General features: G+C 46.2%; 1 protein-coding gene across 4 annotated transcripts in view; it reads left to right on the top strand.

Moving 5' to 3' along the window:
• ERG (ETS transcription factor ERG) overlaps nt 1–22,156 on the top strand; it is a 189,493-nt gene that overhangs the window by 119,516 nt on the left and 47,821 nt on the right. For 2 of the 4 annotated variants that reach the window (XM_069472289.1, XM_069472290.1), the window contains exon 2: nt 8,553–8,770. The exons of the other annotated variants lie outside the window; for them this stretch is intronic. In XM_069472289.1, the coding sequence (XP_069328390.1) occupies nt 8,553–8,770 (218 nt within the window). The remainder of the gene's footprint in view (nt 1–8,552; nt 8,771–22,156) is intronic. 4 annotated transcript variants of the gene reach the window in all.

The following is a 22,156-nucleotide window of genomic DNA, read 5'->3' on the forward strand; positions in this document are numbered from 1 at the left end:
AAGTGACAGATGTACTCTGAAAAATAAAAGATGCTAGACCATCCTTCTCCCCATGTTGGATATGTGTATGATATTAAAATGTAGTACTTACTAAGACTGAGTGACTAATTTGCATATAAGAGACTATGTATAATATAATAAGTTTTCTGATATCTGGCTTATTAGATATAAGATGTCTAGCAACATGTAATTCTGCCTTGAACCACGTGGAGACTTTGTGTTAGTCACGTCAACTCTCTATATCTATTCATATTATAATGTTGTAATAATTTAAATACAATATGAAGGTTTATAAAACCTTTTATATACACTAACTCATTTGTCTAACTGACCTACCCTGGTGGAGAGCAGCTTGGCAGCTAGCTGTGCTAGTACCCGCCTTGGCGTTGAAGAAATTGAGACTCAAAAAGGAAAGGCAGCAACTGTTGAACTTGAACGTGCTCCAGCTCACCTGGGGATGCTGTTATAAAGTGGATTCTGCTTTGGCGGGGCTGGAAGATCAGAATCTGCATTTCTAACAGGCTCTCAGAAAGCTCAAACTCACAGCAGGAAAGGGTTAAGGGATCCCCGAGGTGATACAGACAGGAGAGTAAGGCAGGATCCAGCTTCAAACTCAGGGCTCTGTGCGCTACCTGCTACCGGCCTGTCTCCTGCATCTGGGGACATTTCCATGTTGGTCCTAAAGTTAGTGATAAAAAGAGAAAGAAAATATGGTCTTTTCATCTCGAATTATTTAAAACTAGATAAAAATAAGGAAAAGGGCTTTGATGAATATTCTCTGAGTATCGTGTGATGACAATGATTAGAAAAACAAAAACATGTATTGAATGTCGAGTAGAAACAGCCCCTTTTAGGAAGGATCTAAAAGAATAGTGATTGCATTCTTTGCGCTTATTCCGATTCGAAACATACAAACAGGATGTTTCCACAGATGTTTTTACACTTTTTGTTCATCTCCAAAGAAGAAAAGAAGCCTCCTGGGGTGGGGGTGAGGGAGTGATTTTTTGCAGAAGAAAAAAGAAGCTATTAACAACATCACAGACACATTTTTTTTCTCAAATGATCAAATGACATTTGCCAGGCTGAATAGTCCCAGCTCACTCTCCTTTCAAATGCATTTAAGAATCATTCTGCACAGCACTGAGAAAGTAAAGAGGTGTTTTAAAATTATATTGATTGGGCTTCTTAATCTCCTAAGGACTGATTCAAATCTAGTTTTCATTATTTGGATAGACCTATTATTTCTTTGAAATTTTTCTGCAAAGCTCCAATCTTTGGTAATATTTCTGGGGTTTCTGCTCCCCAGATTGAATGCTTCTCTCCTCACTTTGGAAAAGTTCATTTTCCAGGAAGCCCTGTTTTTTTCATAGGTTGCCTAGCTATGTAGAGTCCCTAGTATAGCCCTACATGGATTTAAGGTAAAAGTCTGCAATAAAGTGCTCTGTGACAATGTAACTGCAGACATGTTGCCAACGGCAATCAGCTTCAAAACTCCCTGGAACTCCTGGCCGCTGGCTTCACAATCCATTCATCCCACAAAAAGCTCGTCTCCTCGTGTGGATGTGATAGAAGTTTTTGGACCCCACTCACAGCAATATGGTGGTGCTATAATATCATTTCATGACTTAGTTCTATGGTTAATACGGACATCAACAAACATGTGATGTTAAGAAACTATTTTGATGCCAGGAACACATATAGAGAGATAGAGCGAAGTGTGCCCTGAAAATGCTTATATTTTAATAAAGGTGAGGTCAGGGCAGAAATCTGTGAGCGAAGTGAATCACTGGCACCAGCGGGCCCTCTCGGAGCCCGTGAGATCCAAAGAGCTCGGAGCAGGGAAAATCGGCTGCAGGTCAGAGAGGGGCTGGTCTCCAGCTAAGTCTGTTCCGAAGAGACAGGCTGAGAGGAGGGAAAATGCACCTTTTAGAAAAGGGGAAGGAATAAGCAGAAGCAAAAAGGGACGAATTCAGGTTCTATATTTTATTTAGGCAATGTTTGCCCTAGTGGGTATGATGAAAGATAAGGAATGTGTGAAAGTCCTCTAAAGTGTTCTATTGATAAAGATAATAAGAAGAGAGATTTATATTTCTCTCCTTATTATATCAATATATGTTTATTAATATGTGTATATATGATGCATTTGTATATATGTGTGTATATCTGTATTTGCACACATTCACGTGTATGTATGCATGTGTGTATGTATGCATGTGTGTCTACGTACTTGTCTAAATATGTATCTGGACACTGGCTCTGGGTCTCATTCTCTCAGCGCTGGGCTGGTGCTGGAGGCTGTAAAGTTGCCTGACACTGAAGCAATACCATATTGGAGAAATACGCTCCTTAGATGGACTTCATTTGCCTACATACATTTTTCCTTTGAGGTTAATCCAAGATTTTTTTATATTTTTGAAGGACTAAAATAGCAATGTGTTAAATTAGAAAAACGTGAACACAAAGCTAGATGCTGCATTTAATATAGGACGTTAATGTTTCCTCCTCTGAAGAATTAAGAAGAAAAGAAAAGAATATCAAGAAGGGGAAAAATTGATCACACCCAGCTTAATGAGGCGTCTTTAACTTACAACATTTGGCTTTGTGTGTGTGTTATAATTAAAGGACACATTGGTCAGATGAAGGTTCTCGTTTAATGAGATACCAGCTTTGTCAGAATTGCAAAAGTACACACGTTTAGAATAAAATCTCCTGAAGGGCTGGTGTTTCTTTGTCGGGCTAATGGTGGCTGAGTGGCACTTTCTCCAAGTGCATTGCGAATTGTGTTTGTGTTGCTTTTTCCTCCTCCAAATGTGATTAGGAGCTAGACTTTCCAGAAGCATCTACTGCATGGGCTCTGCCTTGAAGAGAAGCTATAAACAATAGAATCTGAGACAGCCTAATAGATAGTTTTCCAATATCATTAGGTCTGTAGACATCCATTAAAGGCCACTTGAGTGGCACAGGCTCCAGCATACTCATAAGCGGTGGTCCTACCTGTCCTGTTTCCTGTGTGCTACTCGCTAAGAGAAGGCAGGCATCCACTTGCAATGAACGCACCCAATACACGGCCGTGTATTTGGGTCTGAACAGTCTGAGTTACCAAAGAAAGAACGGGTTTGTTGACCTAAAGCATCACATAAAAATAATTAAATGCATCTGAGCCATATTGCTGCACATCCCTTAGGCTCAGAGCAGTGGAGTGTACTAGAGAGTTCCTTACTGGTTTCCAACAGACTCTCCGCTTACTCTCCTGATGGTTCCAGCCTAGATCCTGGGATTCTGGGCATTTATCCTTCATCCTTCTTCTGCCTCTTCCCTCTACCAGCCTCTCTGTTGTCCTAGGTGACTCCATCCCCTGTCTGTGAAAACTGCTTTGCTATTTCCACAGGCACGACAAGACCAGGCACCAAAGAACTCCACCTTGCAAGCTCCCTTAGTCCAACTCCTTCCTCCTAGTAACAACCAGAGAGTGGCCAGTGTACGGCCTTGGGGAATGACTCCGTTCAGAGACACAAACCTCGTTTCTACTTAGTCTGCACTGTTGATGTTACTTCTCTTCTCTAATCCTGCTTTCTCATTTGTGGGCAGGAATGACAACTGACCATACCTCATAAAACTTAAGATGCCATTGGTTACAAAATGTACCATTATTTTATCTGCCATCAGAGAGGAAGGGATGCTGCCAAGATACTAGGACATGCCATTGACAGACAGATTTCAGAGCTGGTAGAATGTGGAAAGTGGTGTATCTTAAAATCAACAAAATAGGATTTAAGAGGATATCGCATGCAAGGTGCTTAACGAGGTAACCTGGTTTATTGTAGGACAGATCAGCTGTTTGTGAAAGTGGTTAAAGATATCTTATTCATCCAAGTGTAGGGGGTTAAGTGACGTATCAAACTCTGCTTGGTTATATGTGAGAGAAATTTACGGAAGAATTTTGCATTGCGTTGTAATGGGGTGAGAGTCTGGCAGAAAGGCAGGCTATTGACTGAAGGTGACAACGTCTTACTCAAGTGGATGGTCTCCACGCGGGGTTGTGAGAGAAAAGACTTCTCTAAGACTTTTTTTTAAAGCATGATGAGGATCTTAAAATACTTGTTCCACTTAGTTTTCCATTTGTTTTTCATAATTATCAAATGGCTATGGCACATAAGATTTCAGGGAACTGAAGACCCGTTTGGTAACCTGGTTCTCCAGAGGTCCGGTTCTGGCATCTTCCTAAGTTTTGAAAACCTCTGTGCCCTCTGCTGGCTCCAGCATGAGAGAGCTGACCATGCTTTAAGATTTTCTCAGTTTCCACACTTCACCACTCCCAGATTTTCAAAAAAAGCAAAAGTATGATGGATTCCCTGTATTAACTATCTAGTATTTTTATGAACTGTAAGGATTGTAAATTAGAAACAAAACCGGGCCCTTCTTTTCTAACTCTGACTCTTTTGGGGGAAATACAAGAGCCTTGCAAAACAGTCATCTGTTACAGAAAGGCATCGGGGTCCTGAAATATTGTGCTGAAAATGTCAATGTGCATTCAACTTTGTTGTTTTACTTTTTTAGTTTTTAGTCTAAGAATTATAGATCCTTTGTTGTACTCAAGTCTAGTTACTTGAAAATAGAGGCATATTTTAGTCTCACAATATGAAATAGAATCTGGTTTAGTCCTCCTCTCATTTCTAGAACTCTAGGTCAGTCAACTTTTATCCCATAACCAAAATCCAAAGGAATGGTCCTCATACCGTATGGGGGGGATTCAGTATTTAGAAGAAATAATAAACACTGTAGTATTAACACAGCAGTCCCTTTTATTTGGGGCAGTTTGCTCAGAATTATGTATTTCTCCTAAGTTCTTAAAAAATGGCCTTGGTAGGCTGCCACTCGCCACATGGGAATATCCTAACTTTCCTGGAGCTACAGAGAAAAACACCCCCACACACTGGCAAACACCAATCTAAAGTTCAGGCCTTTTAATAGTAACACGGAGGCAGCATATTAAATTATTATGCCACATTTTTGCCAGGTTTTGACTTTTTAAAAATTCTCTTGTTATAAAGCAACCCAAGCAATTCCAAAGCCCTGAGACTGGCTGAAGTTTCTGAAAGAATAATCTATACATATTACCTAAGGCATCTCCTGACACCCTGGGCAGGTGGGCAGGTAGGTAGGTAGGTGAGGTTGCCAGGCTGCAAAAGAGGGGAGACAGTCAGCAGAAAAGCAGGGACATTGTCATTCAAGACCAAGCAGAGTCTCTCCCAGAGCTGGCGTTAAAGAACTCATGTGTTCCTGGTTAGGAGCCGCTGTTCGGCAGTCCTTTCTGGTTTTAATCCGACTGGCGTAGATTCTCTCTCCCCTTTGAAGTCTCAGGGCTGCTGGGAAGGGAGAATCCTGTGCTTCAGCCTTTGCCATTCAAACTTGAACCAAAGGGATGATGAAATGCGCCTATAGCTAAGTCAAGTGGCGAAACAAAGAGCTGTTGTTGGTCAGTAGCTTGGTTTTCTTCCGAAAAACAGCAATGAACTTCAGTGATCGTTCCTGTTGAAGTATTCATAGGTCTCTGAAAATGACCTTTCAGCTTCTTCCTTCTCCCTAATTGTTAAAATGTGCTACACTGACGTGTGTGTGTGTGTGTGTGTGTGTGTGTAATTTTGTTTATTAATTTGTTTCCTTTTCCTGAGCTGTACTTACTTCTAGGTGTTCGACAGCCTTTGTTTAGCCAGAATCATTTCGGGGCGTATTTTCAGATTGCTCTGTCTTTTCAGATGTAACTATATTTCACCCCTTTTGAAATGTTTACCCTGAAACTTCCTCATTTTCAGAATCTTTCCCTTCTAATGAACAAAAGCAACTGAGGGTTTGCTTTCAACATTCTGACTTATATCACCTTTCTCGTTTCTGTGTTTTTTTTTTGTATATTATTAACTTTGAGAGGAATTTTAAGATACGAAGAAAGGCTGCGCACCTCTCTCCCTTATCCCTAGTGCTTGTGAGGGTGGTTGTTTCCCCTAAATCGATCTCAATTAACTTTGATTTTTTTCTGTAGAAAACCATGTGCTGAAATAATGCTTTGCCAGATGTGAGAATAGATTCCTCTGCCTCCAAACGCACAATGAAGCCTCACTTTAGTTCTAATATTTTGGTTCATTTGTTATTCAGTCTTACTCTACGTTTATTTGGTCATTGGCTTTGTTTGCAAGAATATCTTCCTTTACCTTGAGGACATACTAGTATTTTAAAGTCAGCACTTGTTTGTTTTTGTTGAAGCCATTTTATTTTAGCCTGCAATTTAAAATCTAGCCTGTCCCTTATATATAGCCTGTTTTTGCCAATTTCTGATATAAATTACACATTTGTTCATGTGTCTTGTCATCGGTGGGCCAAAGCTAACATTACATAGTATGTTATTCCCCTCCGAGCCGAGCTGGAGTCCGCAGGCCGAGGAAGGAGAAAGGGAGTCACCGTCAGTCTTGTTTCCTGTGCTGAGTGTGTAAAACCTTTCTACCCAGCGCTGCTATGGGGAGGGAGGATCTGTTTTGCAAAACTTACTTAAGCTGTAATTTTTGTCTTTTTTAATTAGCACGACTACACTAAGTCTGTGGTGCCCATTTCACTTTTAAACCCCCATCTACGAGTTCAGAGTCCTTAGAATCGTTCACTCCATTGTGCTCTGAAGAGATAGATGTGTAATTCAGGTTCTCTGACATCTGGGATGCCCGTTTCTAGACCGTCAACTTCACTGTTGCTGCCTCGTGTTATTTTTGTTTGTTGATGTGTTTGATTTTGCTGTATATGCAAGATGCTCCCCCCGCCCCATGCCTGTTTCTGGCTCTCCGGCTGGCATAGCTCACCCTGTCATACATTTTTGTGTTACTGTTTAAGCTCCAGGCTTCATCTTTCCTGGGGTGTCCCGGCTGTCATTCTAGGGATCCTAAAGAAGTCGGGGGAGGGGGGATCTATATGTGCACAGGCACCTGGCTGTCCTCCCCTGAGAGCCAAGATCTTGACTTTGTTCCTTTAGTTTCTTCCCACTCAAGGATTCATAGTACAGAGCATCCGGCTAAGAAGTTGGTGCACTTGGGGAGCTGGGAGCAAAGTTGGTCCTTGGGTGGGGGTGGGATAGAGGGGCAGCGTCCACATGGGCTGGGAGGGGTGATTGTTGCCTAAAGATTCCTGGGTAGGGAGGGGGTCTCCATCTCAGAAAAGATGCTTCATACAGTGCTATGGCTGATGGAGAGTGTTCTTATTTATTCAAAGGTCAACTCAAACAACGAGAAGGGAGTGCTAATTCAAACACATGTCCCAAACCAAAACATGTTAGAGGGGCATCGTAGGGCTGTGGGGGCAGGAGAGAGCAGATGATAAAACACAAGTCATTTCCATCATTAATTCCCTGGGTGATCTTGGCCAGCTGATTCAAGCTTAGATCTAGACCTTTCTGGATCTCATATTTCTCATGTGGAGATGAGGAGTTTGGACTAGAAGTTCTCCATACCCCCTGGCTCTAAAGTTCTATTTTTTAAAAAAGTTGTGGCACAACCAGCATTTGCTTCTCAGTCGTTGCTGCCAATACTGAGGGTGCCACAGGATTGAAATAAAAATGAGTTATCACGTGGAGTTTTATTTTCTGCTGTAGAAACCAAAATTGGATTTTCTCACATTCTACCTGGTTGCTACACAATGTATCATTCAAATAGTTGAGTTTTCCCAATCAAATTGGCCTTTGCTGATTTGGCTGTAGACTATAAACATAGTCGTAGGCTGACCACTTGTTTGACTTAAGACCACAGAAAAATGATCCAACAATGACAAATTTCTATGTCTTCTCACTAAATCATGCAAAAGAGCAAAGATATTAATAGAAACTAAGGGGAAAATAGAGCTAGTCAGTGATCCAGATATTTTAAACATCCTGGTATTTGGAGGCATCTGGATAATTCACCGCTTTCTTTGTTGTTGTTGTTCATTTATCATCCAGATGTTCACCGCCATGGAAGCACCGCTCGGAACTCTATTTCGGCTAATAACTTAGAGTGGAAAACTTCGTGTCTTTGTTTGGTTGTCGTTGGTGCTCCATCTTTCCCTCTCTCTTCTTCTAAGTACCTCTTCCTCAAAATCCCCTGGGAATGTGGCAGTTTTGCCAGATGCTTAGGTGTTAGCCTTCACATGTCTTTTTTTAATCTCCATGACCGTTCTGTACCCTGTCTGCTTGAATTATAGATTGCATTTGTCAAATAATGACACATGCAATTGGATGTCTTTTAAGACCTTTGAAATTCAACTTCCTTGAATTGAGATTAAAGTGGGTATTATCTGCCCTGCTGCAGTCAAGCCCAGGATGCTTTGAGCCCTGCACAAAAGTTTTCCCAGGCTGGCACTTCTGACTTGCACAGTCTGGAGGAAGGAAAACAAGGTGCTCTTTTCTTCCGAAAGGTAGAAGCGGATACCATAAAAACTACCTAAAGTGTAGTCCCCGTTAGCAAGAACTCTGAAGTCAACAGCTTTTGGAAACCTGACTGTCCTTTAGAGTGTCCTGAATATGTGTTTCTTTGGGCGTTCAGGAAGCATTATCAGTTGTGAGCGAGGACCAGTCGTTGTTTGAGTGTGCCTACGGGACGCCACACCTGGCTAAGACGGAGATGACCGCGTCCTCCTCCAGCGACTATGGACAGACTTCCAAGATGAGCCCACGCGTCCCTCAGCAGGACTGGCTGTCTCAACCCCCAGCCAGGGTCACCATCAAAATGGAATGTAACCCTAGCCAGGTGAATGGCTCAAGGTAAGGAGACTGCTACCCTCCCGTTTTCCTCTCCCTTCAGACGGCACAGTGGAAGTTACTCACACTTCTGCAAAGATTGTTTCAGAATGGAAAACTATTGAGCAGTAACGTTGGGCAATGCTGAGAAAATGTGTTTTCCAGTGGTTTGTGTTGAGGATAGAGGTTGTAAAACCAGTAGTATATTTACCAAGAACTCTCTTTGAAGATGTGGTGTTCGATTCTATTTCCCAGGCATGCGGGCTCTGTGGGAGGGGGGCCTTAGCCCACATATGGCCAAATTCATCTCTGAGGTTTTACTGCCTGGAAAATAATGATGTCTTGTGTTTTTATGAAAGGAGCATGTCAGCTAGTGGCCACGCAGTGCAGCATAGGTCCAAGCCATTTGAATTTGCTAATGAATCTACTTCATCTACCTGCCACCCACACCCCACTCTTCAATCCCAGCTGTCCTCTTCTCTTAGCTGGCTTTTTCTCATCTTAACTTGCACTTGAAGTCCAGCTCCAATGTCTCCTGTAATTGTTAGCTTTCCTGCAAATGCACAGATAATGTGCACGTAATAATAAAGCTGTCACATATAATGTGTTCCCAAATGCACAAATGTCCCTGACACTCGAAAGCATTGTATTAGATGTAGTTTTGAAAAGTAAAATTAATTTCAATTATGATATAATACCTTATATATATTCAGGAATAATATAAAACCTTCAGACAAAGAAAGGATAATTTCTTTTAAATGTTGTATCCTCTACAGTCATAAGAACAGCTCACATTTTCTAGTACTTTACCATGTACAAAGCCCTTTTATGTCCGATAGTCCATCAACCCTCCAAGCAGTCCCCCTGAGGAGTGACTGTCCCCGCTTGATGGATGAGGAAACCTATGATCAGGTATTTTCTGTCTAACTCAAAATCACCACTTAAGGGAAATCAGAATTTGGATTCAAACCAGGAGTGTTTGACTTCTCACCCGGAGCACTTTCCACTATGTTGCGGCTATAACAGGGCCTTTTTGTTACATATGTGTTTTAATGCTAAGTATGTTTATTGTAAGTGTCATATTTTATAAGTACTGGAAACCATCGCGTCAACTCCTAGGATGGCATTAATGAAGGTGCCAAGTCGCAGTGCCTTAGAGGGAGCATCAACAGTGAGTCTGGATGTGCCAAATGGGGAGATGGGAGACGCCAGAACTTTCCTTGACTCTGAGAAGGCAGTTGGCTTCTGTGCATCTAGCTGCTTCTTGCAAAGGGAGATAACTCTGATGTTGAATATTGCTACTGCACGGGTCTTGTGAGTGGAATTCTTGGATCTCATCAAGAGATCAGTTTCTGGAATTCTGAAAGTACCCCGGCAGGAAATGCAATCATGGGGTCCGCAACACCAAAGTTGTGGGAAGTTAACAATTGCAGGTTAATATTTTACCCATAAATCCCATGCATTGGACAGAATGTTTCTGCTGGTCCTTGACTGTATGTGTTTCCGAGACTGAGAAGAATGCAGTGTAATCAGGTTCTAAACAATGCAACACTGTGTCTGTGGAAGAGTAGTTGGGGAGCTCAGCCTGGAAACCCTGAATGAATTCTGTTTTGGGTGGAGTCATGTGACCCCATATAGCCAGCGTGGTCACGGTGGAGACACTAGTTTCTAAGGCCTCTCTTCTTCAGAGGCTAATTTGTACCTGCAGGCATTACACCTGCCTGGGCCATAGGAGAGAGAGATTGTGTGTGTGTGTGTGTGTGTGTGTGAGAGAGAGAGAGAGAGAGAGAGAGAGATTGGGGAGGGGGAACCTCAGGCAGAGGGGCACTGAGATGATTTCCAGCAGACAATGAGCAGAGTGCACCCTCCCTGGCCTTGTTTGGAGAGTGTGCCCAGGCCAGCCCTAGGATAGCCATCTGGATTTAGCAAGCCTCAGAAGGGAAAACTGAGTGAGGAGGTGAGAACAGTGTTGCAGAAGCAAAAGTTTCTCTTGTCCTTACTGTGCTACTCCTGAATTAAAAAATAAAGTAAAATAAATATTCTGTTTATAGAGAAGTGCCAACACCATTTTCCTTCTCATGATAGCTGATGTCCCCGTCCCTGCCCGGCTGGGTGTGGGGCCGCCTTTTCTGCCCGCAGTGGGTGCCCCAGGGACTCGGGACAGGGGTTCAGAGTAAGCCTGAGCCCCGGCCAAGGGGCTTCGGTGCCCAAGAAAGACAGGAGGGCGGCTTCCCCCAGGCCCCTCGACCCTGTGGACCCGGGAGGGCTCTTGGATGGTTCTTCTCTCAGGCAGGTGAAAAGACAGGTGCTCTCTGGGTGGTCTCTTTCTCAGAAATGAAATCTTTTTCGGGGGAATTGGACATTTTCTCTCAAGGGAACCATGGGAACCTTAAGAGCTTCCTCTCTCAGGCTCGCAGAATTCTGACATTGCTCGGAGTGCTCCTGCCACAGACCTTAAGTGCGGTCCCAGCTTCTAAAGGCAGACAGTGACATGGTTTCAGTGTGTGGGTGCTGAGTGAAGTCAGTCGCCCTGTTCTCTGTGTCCTGGTCCTTCCGTCAGATTCACAGGTGCCAGCGTGGCAAGTGCTGTCCGTGAAGAAAACAAGGTCAATTCCATCTGCCTTTAATCCGGGCCCATGTGCTGCCTGCCTTCATGGAAATGGCAGGTGTGGTGGGAAACAGGGAGGGAGGAACATGGGCCTCGGAGGCCTCCTAAGCTTTCTGGCATCTGGCGACAATACAGATGTCACCCAGGCACCACGTGTCATCATCTCTCACCCTTAGGAATGTTCTGGGGGGAGAGAGGGGGTGGCAGGTATGAATCCTCTTTGTAAAAGAGATAAATACAGCTCGTGCCTGCCCCGCAGAGTGCGGGGTGTTTGCTGAAGCTGTGTGTGTGGCCTGGCCTGGCGTGTCACTCGGGGCTCTCCAGAGACATAGAACCTGTAGGATATTTTCATATGTAAGAGATTCATTTTAAGGCATTGAGTCCTGCAGTTGTGGGGGCTGGCAGGTCTGAGGTCCGCAGGGAAGGCTGGCAAGCTGGGAGCCAGGCAGGGTTTCTATTTTACAGTCTGGAGGCATAATTCCTGCTCTGGGCAACCTCCGTGTTTGCTCTTCAGGCCTTCGACTGATTAGACGCGGCCCACCCACGTTGTCCAGAGTGATCTCCTCTAGTTAAGGTCCACTGACTGGCGATGTTAGCCACATCTACCACACACCTTTGCAGCCACGCCTCGACCAGCGTTTGAGTCAGTCACTGGGAGCCGTAGCCTTGCCAAGCTGACACAGGAAACTGAGCCCCATACCTGACTTGCAGGGACTCTAGACTGGTTGGTGACTGGTGGGGCCAGACTGGTTGGAGAGTTAAAACTCTTCCAAACTAGAATGCTCTGGGTCGCCAGCTCCCTGGCACTGAAGGAGCCCAGCCTGGCTGGACGGCAGGTGGTAACGGGGGTCGTGCATCAGGTCGGGGCTCTGTGACCTCCAGGAGTGTTGAAACATGGCTGTGAGCCAGAGTCTGCTCTTCAGGACCTGACAGGCCACCCGAGGGAGGGTGTGGGAGGAAGGGAGCACTCATGGGCATCAGTGGAGCCGAGACCCATCCCACCTGGAGGAGCGCAGGTGGCCTAAGTGGCCGAGAGGACCACCTGGGAGCAGATCTGCAGGTTTTGCCAGCTCGAGGCATGTTCTTTACGTACGTAGGTCAGGTCCAGCTCCACCAAAAGGAGCGTGGGTGTGCATTCACTCCGCTTCATTGTGGGGACCGAGAATGGGCACCTGGGCTATGCCAGCCCTGCCAAGGTGCCCGGGGCAGAGGCAGGGGTCATGGAGCTACGGCCTCTGCTGTGGAGGGTGTCACAGCAGGGCTGCTACAGGGCAGATGTGGCTCACCTCCACATGAGGACAGCACCAGGAGTGCGGCTCTGGGACACTCCACCTCCCTGCGTCCTTCCAGACTCAGAGGCCCCAGGCCAGGGGTGCAGGGGAATTAGCCGTGTTCTGGCCCCCAGCCTAGAACCTTTTTATAATTGTCCCTGCTCTGAGCTCATGTGTAGGGGCTTTCCTGTGGCATGCAGGCCTCTCAAAGTCAAATGAGTTGACATAAGTCAAAAATTGGTCTTTGGCTACACCCCTAGCTCTATGCCCCACCACTGCTCTTGCAGGTACTTCTGTGGGAGACACCCACCCACTGCAGCTTCAGTCTTGCCAGAGCGTGACCCCTCCTTCCGCACAGAGCCCCGTCCTTGGGAACGGTCCTCCGTCTGTCCCTCTCCATCCATTGCTCATGGAAGAGAAGGCCAAGTGCCTTGGGAGGAAGAAAGGACTTAGTTCCCAACCAAACAGTGGAGTTCTACAAAACTTCAGCTCTAACATGCCTGCAAGCTCCTGATATGAAATACGAGTGGTGAAACGAGCTCTATGGCCATTATAATAGAGTTTCTGTAAAAAATAATAAAAGAAAACCAGGAGAGAAAAGGAACCACCGCTTTGTGAGCCAATAGGGAAGTTGTTGTGGGTTTGGCTTGGCCACTGCCGATCAAACGGCAGAATTCTTGCAGACATTAATCTAGTTGTGCTTTGTGTAGACTCAGGACATCATTCTCAGCTTCGGCAGCCCACGGCCACCCTGCCTCTCCCTTTCTTCCCTCCAGCCTCACGCACCAGAAACTCCCAAGCATTCACACAGTGGAAAACTGTCAGTGTGCGGCTGAACTCAAACCAGCTGCCTTCCCATGCCGGGCACACAGAGGGCCCTGCTCACCCTCGCGAGCTCCCTGCCAGTGCCCTAGTGTGCTGTGAGGCTCCTGAGGCTCAGCCCTCGTACACTGGTGAGATGAGCCAGGAGGCAACACGCACTCATGTGGTCCGCGATAGAGTCGTCTTCCCGTTAGCAGGCAGGCAGGACCGTGAGTGGAGCGGGCTGCTTTTCCTCAGCTGGCTGTGCATCCCTGGCTCGGGGGGGCCAAGTCTCGGGCAGGTAGCATTGAGCATCACCGTCATCTTTCCACAGGTAATGGCCACTCCAGGTAGCCCCCTGGAGGCTCACTGCAGCTGGGACTTCATGAGTTTGTGCGCCATGCCATGAGTCCTCCCCCAGCCCGGTCCCCAAGCCACCTGGAGGCGTGTTTGATTCTGCTGGGTGAGAGCTGCCCGGTGGGTGGGTCTCCTGCTGGGTCTCCGGCCTGGAAGCATCAGCACCACCTGGGAGCTTGTTCCAGATGCAGATTCCCAGGCCCTGCCTCAGACCTGCTGGATCAGAAGAGACTTGGGGTGCGACCCAGCACTCTGTGTTTTACGGAGCTCTCTGGGGGATTCTGATGCTGGGTGGTCTGAGAACCACGCCGTTGTGAGATCCAAAGAGAGGAAAGACGAGAATGCCCCCTAGCTGGGTGGAGGTGCCTGTCGAGTGGACGATCTGGGAGAACACATGTCGAGGAAAGGCTGTTCTCAGGAGCCTGTCCCCTGCATTGCGGAGCACCTCCCTCACCGCGTGCCACGCTGGCGCCTTGGCTGGCCGAGCCCGCACGGTGAGAGAAGATGCTGTCTGGGCCTTGCCGCTCTGTGTGGTCTTGGATGGAGATTCACTGTATGACGCAAATAACCCCAGGCTGTGCCTGATAACAAGATGCTCTTGTCATGTTATTTTAAAAGCATCACACCTGTAGTGTGATGGGGATGGGTCATCTGATGGGTCCGTCTTGGCCTCAGACCTCCTGATGGTGCCTGGACTCATCCATTCAGTCCACAAGTGTATATTGAACACCTACTATGTGTAGTCACCATTCTAGGCACTTAGGAGACAATAATAGAACACACAAAAAATTCTGCCCCATTAAGTTTACTCTTTAGTAGGGAGGAAGGCCATGAAACCAGATGACATATTAAACATATAGCAGGTGTGATCATGGTAAATGCTGGGGAGAAGAATACAACAGGAAAGGGGGTGATGGCTCTTGATAGGGTGGCCTGAGAAGGTCACCTCTGAGAAAGTGATATTTGAATAAAGCCCCAAAGGCAATGAGGAAAAAGGCCTTGTGGTTAAGCAGCAGCCGATGTTCTGGGCAGAGGGAGTGGTAAGTGCAAAGGCCCTGAGGTCAGCCTGAGGTGTTCAAGGAAAACAAGGAGGCCACTGTGGCTGATGTGTGGTGTCTGTGGGGAAGAGTAATAGGAACTGAGTTTGGAGAGATCTTGGGGCCAGTCAGGAGCCTTTGACTTTCACACTGAGTGAGCTCGGAGACCACTGGGGACTTTAGGCAAAGGAGGGATGTAATGTTACTCAGATTTAGCAGGGTCTCCCTGGCTCCTGGGTTCAAGCGCAAGCCCACTGGGAGGCTCCAGCAGGAATTTGGGTGTGGGATGGCGGAGGGCAGCAGCGAGGGAGGGGTGGGAGAGGCAGTCGCATTCTGGGTGTGTTTCGAAGGTAGAGCTAACATACTTTGCTGCTGGGTTGCACACATGCTATGAGGAAGGGAAGACATTAGGACGGGCCCAAGGTGTGGGAGATGTACCCCAAACAAGGACTGGATAAACCACAACTAGGAAAACTCCTGAGAATAGAGCCCAGCCCCTGTGCCTCAGCCCAAGCCCTGGGGACGTGAACTTGGCTCTGATAAACACCACATAGAACGGGAGAGGCTCTTGCCTCCTTGCCTGAGTTCAGTGGATCTTAATTCATTAAACCAGAGTGTATACTCTCAACCAGAGTGATTTTGCTCCCAGGACACTTGGCAATGTCCACAGGCATTTGTGATTATGAGATGGCATTATTACGATTGTACCCATTTTACAGATGAAGACCCTTGAGTGTCCACAATGTAGCTTGCTCAAGTCCACGTGTTGTAGGTGCCCCCAGGCCTGGGCTCTTCTTCACTGCCTCAGGGCTTTTTCATGTGGCCGAACATGGTTTCTGTGTTGGCAGGGACAGGAGAGTTTCCTCCAGGTGTCAGACGTGCAATAGTATTTTATCTTTTTTCTGCTAAGAGGCATTCAATCCAAGTACCAACTATATTTTGATTTCTTATATATCTTACACATTAAAAAAATTTACCTTCATCTCATTTTATTTTATCATAGCAGGTCAATTTACCTGTTCTCACCTTTATAGGAACTTCACAAGGTGTCTCCAAATGAAACCACATTTAAAAAATAATCAGTATGGGGAAGAGACCTGCATTCTGAGCATTTCAGTGGCCCTCAGTACAGACTTGTTGGGCTGAAATTAAAATGAAAAAAATTCTCAGTTTTAGTATGGTGACTGTTCATATACCTTATTTCTCATTATGTTAGAAAAGGTCCTTTGCCCGACTACCACAAACAGAATGATATATTGGTTGAAGGTCCTTTAATATCAGGTCCTCTCATTTTATGTGCAACACTCAGTGCTTAGTGTTTGAAAGTGGTTCACTGGGCCTGGTCTCTCTGCAGGTCTTTCTGCTTCGACTCACTGCAGTTTGACATCACATATGTTTTCTTACCTTTTCTGTGGAACTGTAAGTATTATTTTAGGACAGTGAAATCCACTACACTAATTGCATTTGCTCCTTTCTGCCTAGGGCTCTGACTTGGATTGGCATAAAAGATGTCTCCTAATTAAGCTCCAAGCTGTGCTGTGGGTGGCCCTGTGTTGAAGACTTCTGAACTAGTGGCTTTTTCCCAACTGTAATAGTGGGTGTCTCAGTCATCGCAGGCTGCTATAACAAAAATGCCGTAGCCTGGGTGGCTTATACACCACAGAATTTATTTCTCACAGATCTGGAGGCTGAGAAGTCCAAGATCAAGGTGCCAGCAGATTTGGTGTCTGGTTCACAGATGGCACCTTCTCACTGTGACCTCACATGGCAAAAGGAAGAGGGAGCTCCCTGGGGTCCCTTTATAAGGGCACAAATCCCATTCCTTAGGGCTCCACCCTCATTACCTGAGCACCTTCTACAGGCCCCACCTCGTAAGAGCATCCCATGTGGGGTAGGATTTCACCCTGTGAATTTTGGAGGGGGAGGGACGAACATTCAGTGCGTGGCGGTGAGGTCGGTTGGCAGTAGCTTGTCCTGCTTGTCAGGGGCCTTGGGTCTTTGCTGCAGGACCGAGACACGGACTGAGAGAAGGAAAAGTTAGGCAGGGACACAGAAGCTTTGCTACTGCGTCCTTGTCCAGTGCAGATTTCCCCATCTTTTCTCCTTAAGCAGGGACTCGTGACGGTCTCTGCCGTGTCTTGGGAAGTCATATGGATGGATGCGGCTTTGTGGAAGAGGAGACCGTGAGAGTTGTGTCCTCCTTAAGTTACAAGTGAATTCTGTGCTGTCAGCGGGGGCGAGGGGCGCTTCTTTGGCATTTTCTATCTTGGAAGTAAAACCATTTGAGTTAACCAGAATTCACATAGCTTGTTTATAAAAATAAAAACCTTAAGCACCACAATGACTGTTGGGCTTAATTACTCCTGAAAAATGAGTCTTTCAAACAAACAACAAACAAACAGAAAAAGCACTCACAAAATAGAAAAGACCTCACGTTTGGTCTTTATCATGCAACTGCTTGTAGACATCTCATTCTATAGAACATTTTATTCCCAGATCATGAGTCCCAAAACGATGCCTCTCGCCCCAGTTTTCAAGATCTAAATGTGACACGGTCTTGCTGATATTCGTTTGTGAGCGTAAAGAGAAATATAAACTGAAATAATGAAACTTTCTCAGGGAAACCTCGAGCCCCCTTTTAGGGACAAAGAGCTAAGTACTGTTGGGGAGTTGGTGGTGACTTTTTAATTAATTTTGTCTTCAACTGCTTCGGAGAAGGGGGAAGGAACAGGACTGTTGGGAAGAGGCTGAAATTCCAGGTGTAAGAGAGAATATTTAGTAAGGGTAAAAATAACACGCAGCTGTGAAGACAAACGTCTACGGTTTCAGTTTGAGCCGGAGCTGTACATGAATCACTGCCGAGCTCCACCCCTGCTCGGGCCGCGGGGGCTGAAGCAGCTTTTCCACTGCCGCTGATTCAGAAATAAAACAGACCCACAAATTACCGTGCAGCCCTCCAGACAATCCGCTCCTTGTCTGGGGTCCTAAAAATACCTTCTGTGGTGACTTACCTCAATTCACGCTATGAAACTCGATTAGGAGTTTCTTGGCCGATGAGGACTAAGTAGGTGCTTTCAGGATCCTTAGGAAGAAAACCACCTGAGAAGGGATTTATTTGTGTTCGGGTCTGAGACGGGCCCGGGACGCCTGTCCCCACCAGCCTCCTTGTGGAGGTCCTCCCGCAGCACTGACCTCTTTGGCCTCTTAGGGTAGGGCTGCCAAAGACCTTTCCATTTCTTCCACGTGGCTCCATCACCAAGTTCTTCTTAACATGAAATAACCCAGTAAACTGAAAAGAACATTCGGGAAGACAGTGACATTGTAATAAACAGTCACGAGCTGAAGACTGCACAATAGTAAGTATTACCTTGCTGGACCCGCATGAGAGTTTATGGAGGTGCAATAGTGAACAAAATACCCCTCCATACACACACACACAAACACACACACGGGCATGCACCTGCAGCATGGCATCGTGTTAATCTGTATAGTACTTAACAGTTTGCAAGGAATGTTCATTCCCACGCATCATCTCAGGGTGTCCTCCCAGCAGCCTCGGAGAGGCATTCATTCCTTTTTATGAATGAAGAGGTTGAGCCTCAAGAGGTTAGGTGACTTGTTTAAGGTTAACCAAGGTCAACATTGGTTTCCTGATTCCAAGGTGAAGGGCCTTCTCTTGCACCACAGGTATAGGGTAAGGAGCCCAGGGTTTAGTTGGGCTGAACTAAACTGGGCTGAACTAAACTAATTTATAAATGAGACTCATTTATAAATTCCTTCATTCACTCATTTTAGACACTCACTGAGCAAATACAGAGGATGATGGAGGTAGAAAGAGACACTCCTCTCTGGAGGCCCAGGAAAGGCTCGTAGAGGCCCTTGAGGTGAGCTTGGACAGGTGACTATGGCAGGTACCAGGTGGTCTGTGCAGAGACACCAGCACCGAAGGCAGAGGGAATAACAAAAACAAGGCCGCAGGGGGAGGAATGGTGGTGGGGATGTGGGGTGTGGTCTTTGAGGGCAGAGCATGTGGACTCAGGGTGAGGGGCTTTGGCCACTTGAGTAAGAACAGGGACACTGATGAACCCCCAGCACCTGGGACAGTGACTGGCTTAGAGAGATGCACCGTAAACATTTGTTAAATTAATGAACGAGTGAATTGAGGAGCCCCTGGGCCAGATCACAGAGGAGAATTTAGGGAGTCTGGATTTATCCTAAGGTGCTGTGGATTTGTCTGGCCAGCTTGGATTTGTGTTTGGGGAAGGTTTGTTTTTGTGCCCTGGTAGCCGGAGAGAGGAAGCTTTGGAAGTAAAGCTTGGGATGCTCTCACAGGATGTGACGGAGAACATGGATGGAAGGGTGGGGCCCGGTGCGAGAGGGATTCAGAGGGACAGGAAGGAGGAGGGGTTTTCAGGAACAGGTAGGTTGTCAGTAGGACTGACAGGTTTGCTGCTACTGACTCAAAGAAGAAGATATATTGATTTCTCCGGTTGCATTTTGACTTGCCTTGGACTTTCTCCAAGGCCGAGTGCCTCTGCTAACGGTTCTGAAATGAGGGCGAATCACAGATTTCATGTGTCTAGTGAGCTCAGCGCTGTCCCTTGGGGCCGTATTCGGTGACATTCGTGGATGAATGAGGTCCGTTCACACTCCGGGGGAGTCGAGGCTCCATGCTGCTCAGGCTAATGGCCACGGCGGGGCCGACTCATTGCAGGGTCTTTCCATGACTGAATCTGCCCCGCCGCTAAGTAGACGCTGATGTGAGAAAACTAAAGTCAGATGCCAAGTTTATTTTGTTTTTCAAAGCCCAAAGACCCAATTTTATATTTTTCAGTATGTTTTTACAGGCATATTACTCCTCCCCCTCCTTTTTCTTTTAAAGAGGTATTATGTATGGAAACAGCGCTAAATGAGGCTTTTGTCTTGGGCTGTGTTGCATGTAATCTTAAAAAAATTATATTAACTACTCTCCCAGTGCCCTGGCTCCTGTCTTGGTCCCATTTCCATCCTCCTGGGCCTGTGGCCCGAGGTGGGTTCCTTCCCATGCTGCTTGGTCAGCAGGGGGACTTGGCGTCCAATGTGCAGAACACACGCCATGCAGAGCACCTCCGGGTAGTTTTGCTGAGGAGCAAAGGACCCTTAGCTGCAAACTGAGATGACTGATTTTCTTTTCTAACCAACCTTATCAGAACTCACACGTATGTCCAAAGAAACGTTGCTATCGTCAGTCTCCCGAGGGGCCTCCCCTGTCCCCATGAGGCTGCTCCTCCTCAGTTCACATCTGCGACTTTCTTCCACGACCGTCTGTGGGGCCATGCAGGGGATACTCTACTGAAAATACTCAATAGTGATGCCATTGAGTCTTCCGAGGGCCCATCCATTGTGATTGACACCTGTGAAAGAGACCGCTCACGTGGGTGTACCCGGCGAGGTCGTAGAATGTGGTGGTGAAGTGTTTGGAGTCAGGACCCAACTGCCTGGGTTCAAATCCCAATCCCTCCACGCCTGGTCGTGTCTTCCTGGGCAGCCATCCCTGTGCCTCATCTGTGACATCACTGCCTCTTGAGAGTGTCTACCTCAGGGGCTGTATGTGTGAAACGCACTAATAATACCAGCCAGCACAGCATTTATCACGTGCTCAGCACCGTTTTAAAGGCTTCACCTGTAAATCTATTACTATTACAATGTAAAGACACGAAAAGAATTCGGAACCATCCCTGGCATGAGTTGACAGTCAAATATTGGCTAGAAGAAGAACCAAGTAAAGTCTGTAAATATTTGTTTCCCAAAATGCACTAGGTGCTCTCGGAGATGTAAGTATTATCCTGTTTACTGTCGGCAATTTCGAATTGAAAATCTAGACATTAGGAGATTGTGGAAGCTAGAGGGATGTAAAATACTGCATCTCTCCAGGTTTTATCAGGTTTTAATTATCATTTATTTTTTATATTTCTGCATTGATCCCTCTGACTGGTCAGTTCTTTTTAAAAACAATGTCAAAAAGCAAAACAAAACAAAAACTACTGGCGGTATGGAGGACGGGCTGAGGACACGTGGCCTCTGGGTTTCTGTGATGCACCTGAGGGCTGCGTGCTGGGAGTGCCTGGCTTCGTCACCAGCTCCTCCTGGCACTGTGTGGAGTGGTCTCAGAAGTATTATGGGATGTTGGGGAGGATGTTGTTTACTGCATCACCCAGTTCTCTTCATGAGAAGCCCCGAGAGAAACTGTTCTAAAGTGAGAGCCCAGGAAAAGCTTTGCTTCTGCTGAGTAACCGGTTTGTGTTTGTCCTGATACCTTGAACCTTGTAAGTGAATGCATTTCCCTCTTTGCTTTGGCCAGTAGAAAGATCAGGGATAAATTGGTATCCTACCTCCAGCAAGCAAAAATATCAATAGTCAGCCTACTCAGTGGGCTTTTTTATCCCTTCGTTAGTTCTCTGCCCTTGTTTTCTACCCATTTGTAGTCTCTTAATTATTTACGTCATCATTTTTGTCTTGTACGCATTTTTACAATCTGTCTCAAGCTTCATATAATTTGAGAACCAGCAGGGGAATAAAAGATGCTCAAAACCACCACACCTACCCACAAATAGAACTCTAGTGTTGCAGGGGAAAATGGTAGAGTCCCCTCCCTAGAAAACTATCAGTGGAAGTAAACACATGTTCATCCAAGTAGCTTCCACTAGTCACGCCTGGGGTTGGGGCTGGGGCTTCTTCCAGCCATGCCTCCCCCCCCCCCCCCGCCGCATTCTGTAACCCTGAGAAAATCCAGCTGGGCTTGACAACATGTCTCCCTTTTCACCTTAATTTAAATTTAGCAAAATTTCCAATTTATTGGATATTTTTTGCCATGTTCTTTCACCATTCATTCATAATACCAGTGTGTTTTAAGAAGTCAATGCTCATGGTTTTAAATTAGCAGAATTTACATTTCCAGATGTTACTTAAGAGTGATTATTATTTGAGGCTCAATAAGACAGTTTAATTGAGCACATGTCCCCAGTTATCAGAAGAAGGACACCAGTGCTCCACTGTTTTCACCGTGAAGTCTGAGGCATCGTCCTACACTGTGTACGCATTCCCTGGAGTGACCACAGTTATGTCCAGATGCCATGGAAAACTGTGAGATTTCTGCAGAGATGAAATCCTCAAGTCAGGTGGCCTCTTGGTGTTGTCAGGGAGTTGGGAAGTGCCAGGGCTGAGTTTCGGCACCACAGCCATCGTCCAGTTCCTTCTCAGAGTTTTTCATCCTGAACAAGCTTTCCCCTCTTGGTCACCCCTGCCTAATGTGGGATTTCCCTGTTGTGAGAAGAGGAAGACATCTGTCTCCCCAGGT

The sequence above is a fragment of the Eulemur rufifrons genome, chromosome 7 (genome assembly GCF_041146395.1).
Source record: "Eulemur rufifrons isolate Redbay chromosome 7, OSU_ERuf_1, whole genome shotgun sequence".
Lineage (NCBI taxonomy): Eukaryota > Metazoa > Chordata > Mammalia > Primates > Lemuridae > Eulemur > Eulemur rufifrons.